Source organism: Halyomorpha halys, unplaced genomic scaffold (genome assembly GCF_000696795.3).
Source record: "Halyomorpha halys isolate HHAL.00 unplaced genomic scaffold, Hhal_1.1 Scaffold108.1, whole genome shotgun sequence".
Taxonomy (NCBI): domain Eukaryota; kingdom Metazoa; phylum Arthropoda; class Insecta; order Hemiptera; family Pentatomidae; genus Halyomorpha; species Halyomorpha halys.
In genome coordinates, this window is record NW_027112950.1 from 1931845 (window position 1) to 1932889 (window position 1045).

At 32.7% G+C, this 1045-nt stretch overlaps 1 protein-coding gene across 1 annotated transcript in view; it reads right to left on the reverse strand.

Moving 5' to 3' along the window:
- Positions 1–501: 501 nt before the first annotated feature.
- Positions 502–1045, reverse strand: part of LOC106677786 (15-hydroxyprostaglandin dehydrogenase [NAD(+)]) — an 8277-nt gene continuing 7733 nt past the window's right edge. The window contains exon 6 of the mRNA XM_014415903.2: positions 502–761. Coding sequence (XP_014271389.1) covers positions 599–761 — 163 coding nt within the window. The 3' untranslated portion in view covers positions 502–598. The remainder of the gene's footprint in view (positions 762–1045) is intronic.

Here is a 1045-nt window from a genome sequence, read left to right on the forward strand (position 1 = left end):
GTATTATAACTGCTGCTCCGCCGTGGCTTCTATTATCGGGATGATCTGTTCGGTAGATTGAATAGTCTCGTATAGAAAGTCGTGAGCGGGTGGTTAGATGAGTTTCTGTAATCAGTGCTATATCAATACGTTTGTCATGCAAGAGTATTTCTAGTTCATTTTTGTGCTGTAAGAGTCAGTTTGTATTTCAAAGCAATATTGAGATGTTGTCTGTTGTGAAATTTAGTTTTTTAATGACCATATTTAGAGCATAGCGACTGTGTTAGTTGTTTGAGATTGTTTATTATGGCTAAAAGGGGCTGGAATAGGCTCTTTAGCTCAGAAACAAAATTACGTTTCATCTTATATTCTGTTTTAATATGTTAAATTCATGTGGCTAATGTTGGTATATCTACCTTAAGATTAACATTTATAATATAATTAACAGGTTGATTTAAAAAAAAGGATTAAATATATTTTACATGGAGTCTATAGAGAATAATATACATCATTAAGTATTTGTTTTATTTATTTTTTCTTTAAAAAAATTATAAACCTATTACGTTATCAACTATCTGAACAACACAAAGGCCTTTAATTATTACATTATAAATGTTTGTCACTCATCGTGTTTAGATGTTGGATCTTCATGACAGTAATTTTTTTTTATTGAGTAGGTCAATTCTATAATTTGCGGAGGTTTCCTATCTTCTACGACCCAAAGCGAACCATTTTTTTCTGAGAGAATAGCTTTAATGGTACATTCAGCAACAAACGCAGGGCTGCAACAAAACAGAATAAATTTATTGCAATAATTTAAGATATAGCGAACCAGAAAGTTGAATAAACATGACTCACGCCCCCTGACATCAGCCAGCACCCAAATGGCATGATCTGACAGTATAATCCTGTACCCGTACTTGAACACCAGTTGGTGTAATAATTCTCCGGATAATAATAATCATTATAATAATAATAATAATGCGGAAAATAATTCTCTATTAATTATACGGGACCTCAACGCAAAAAATCAACAATGGGGAGCTAGAACCACCAATTCCCGTGG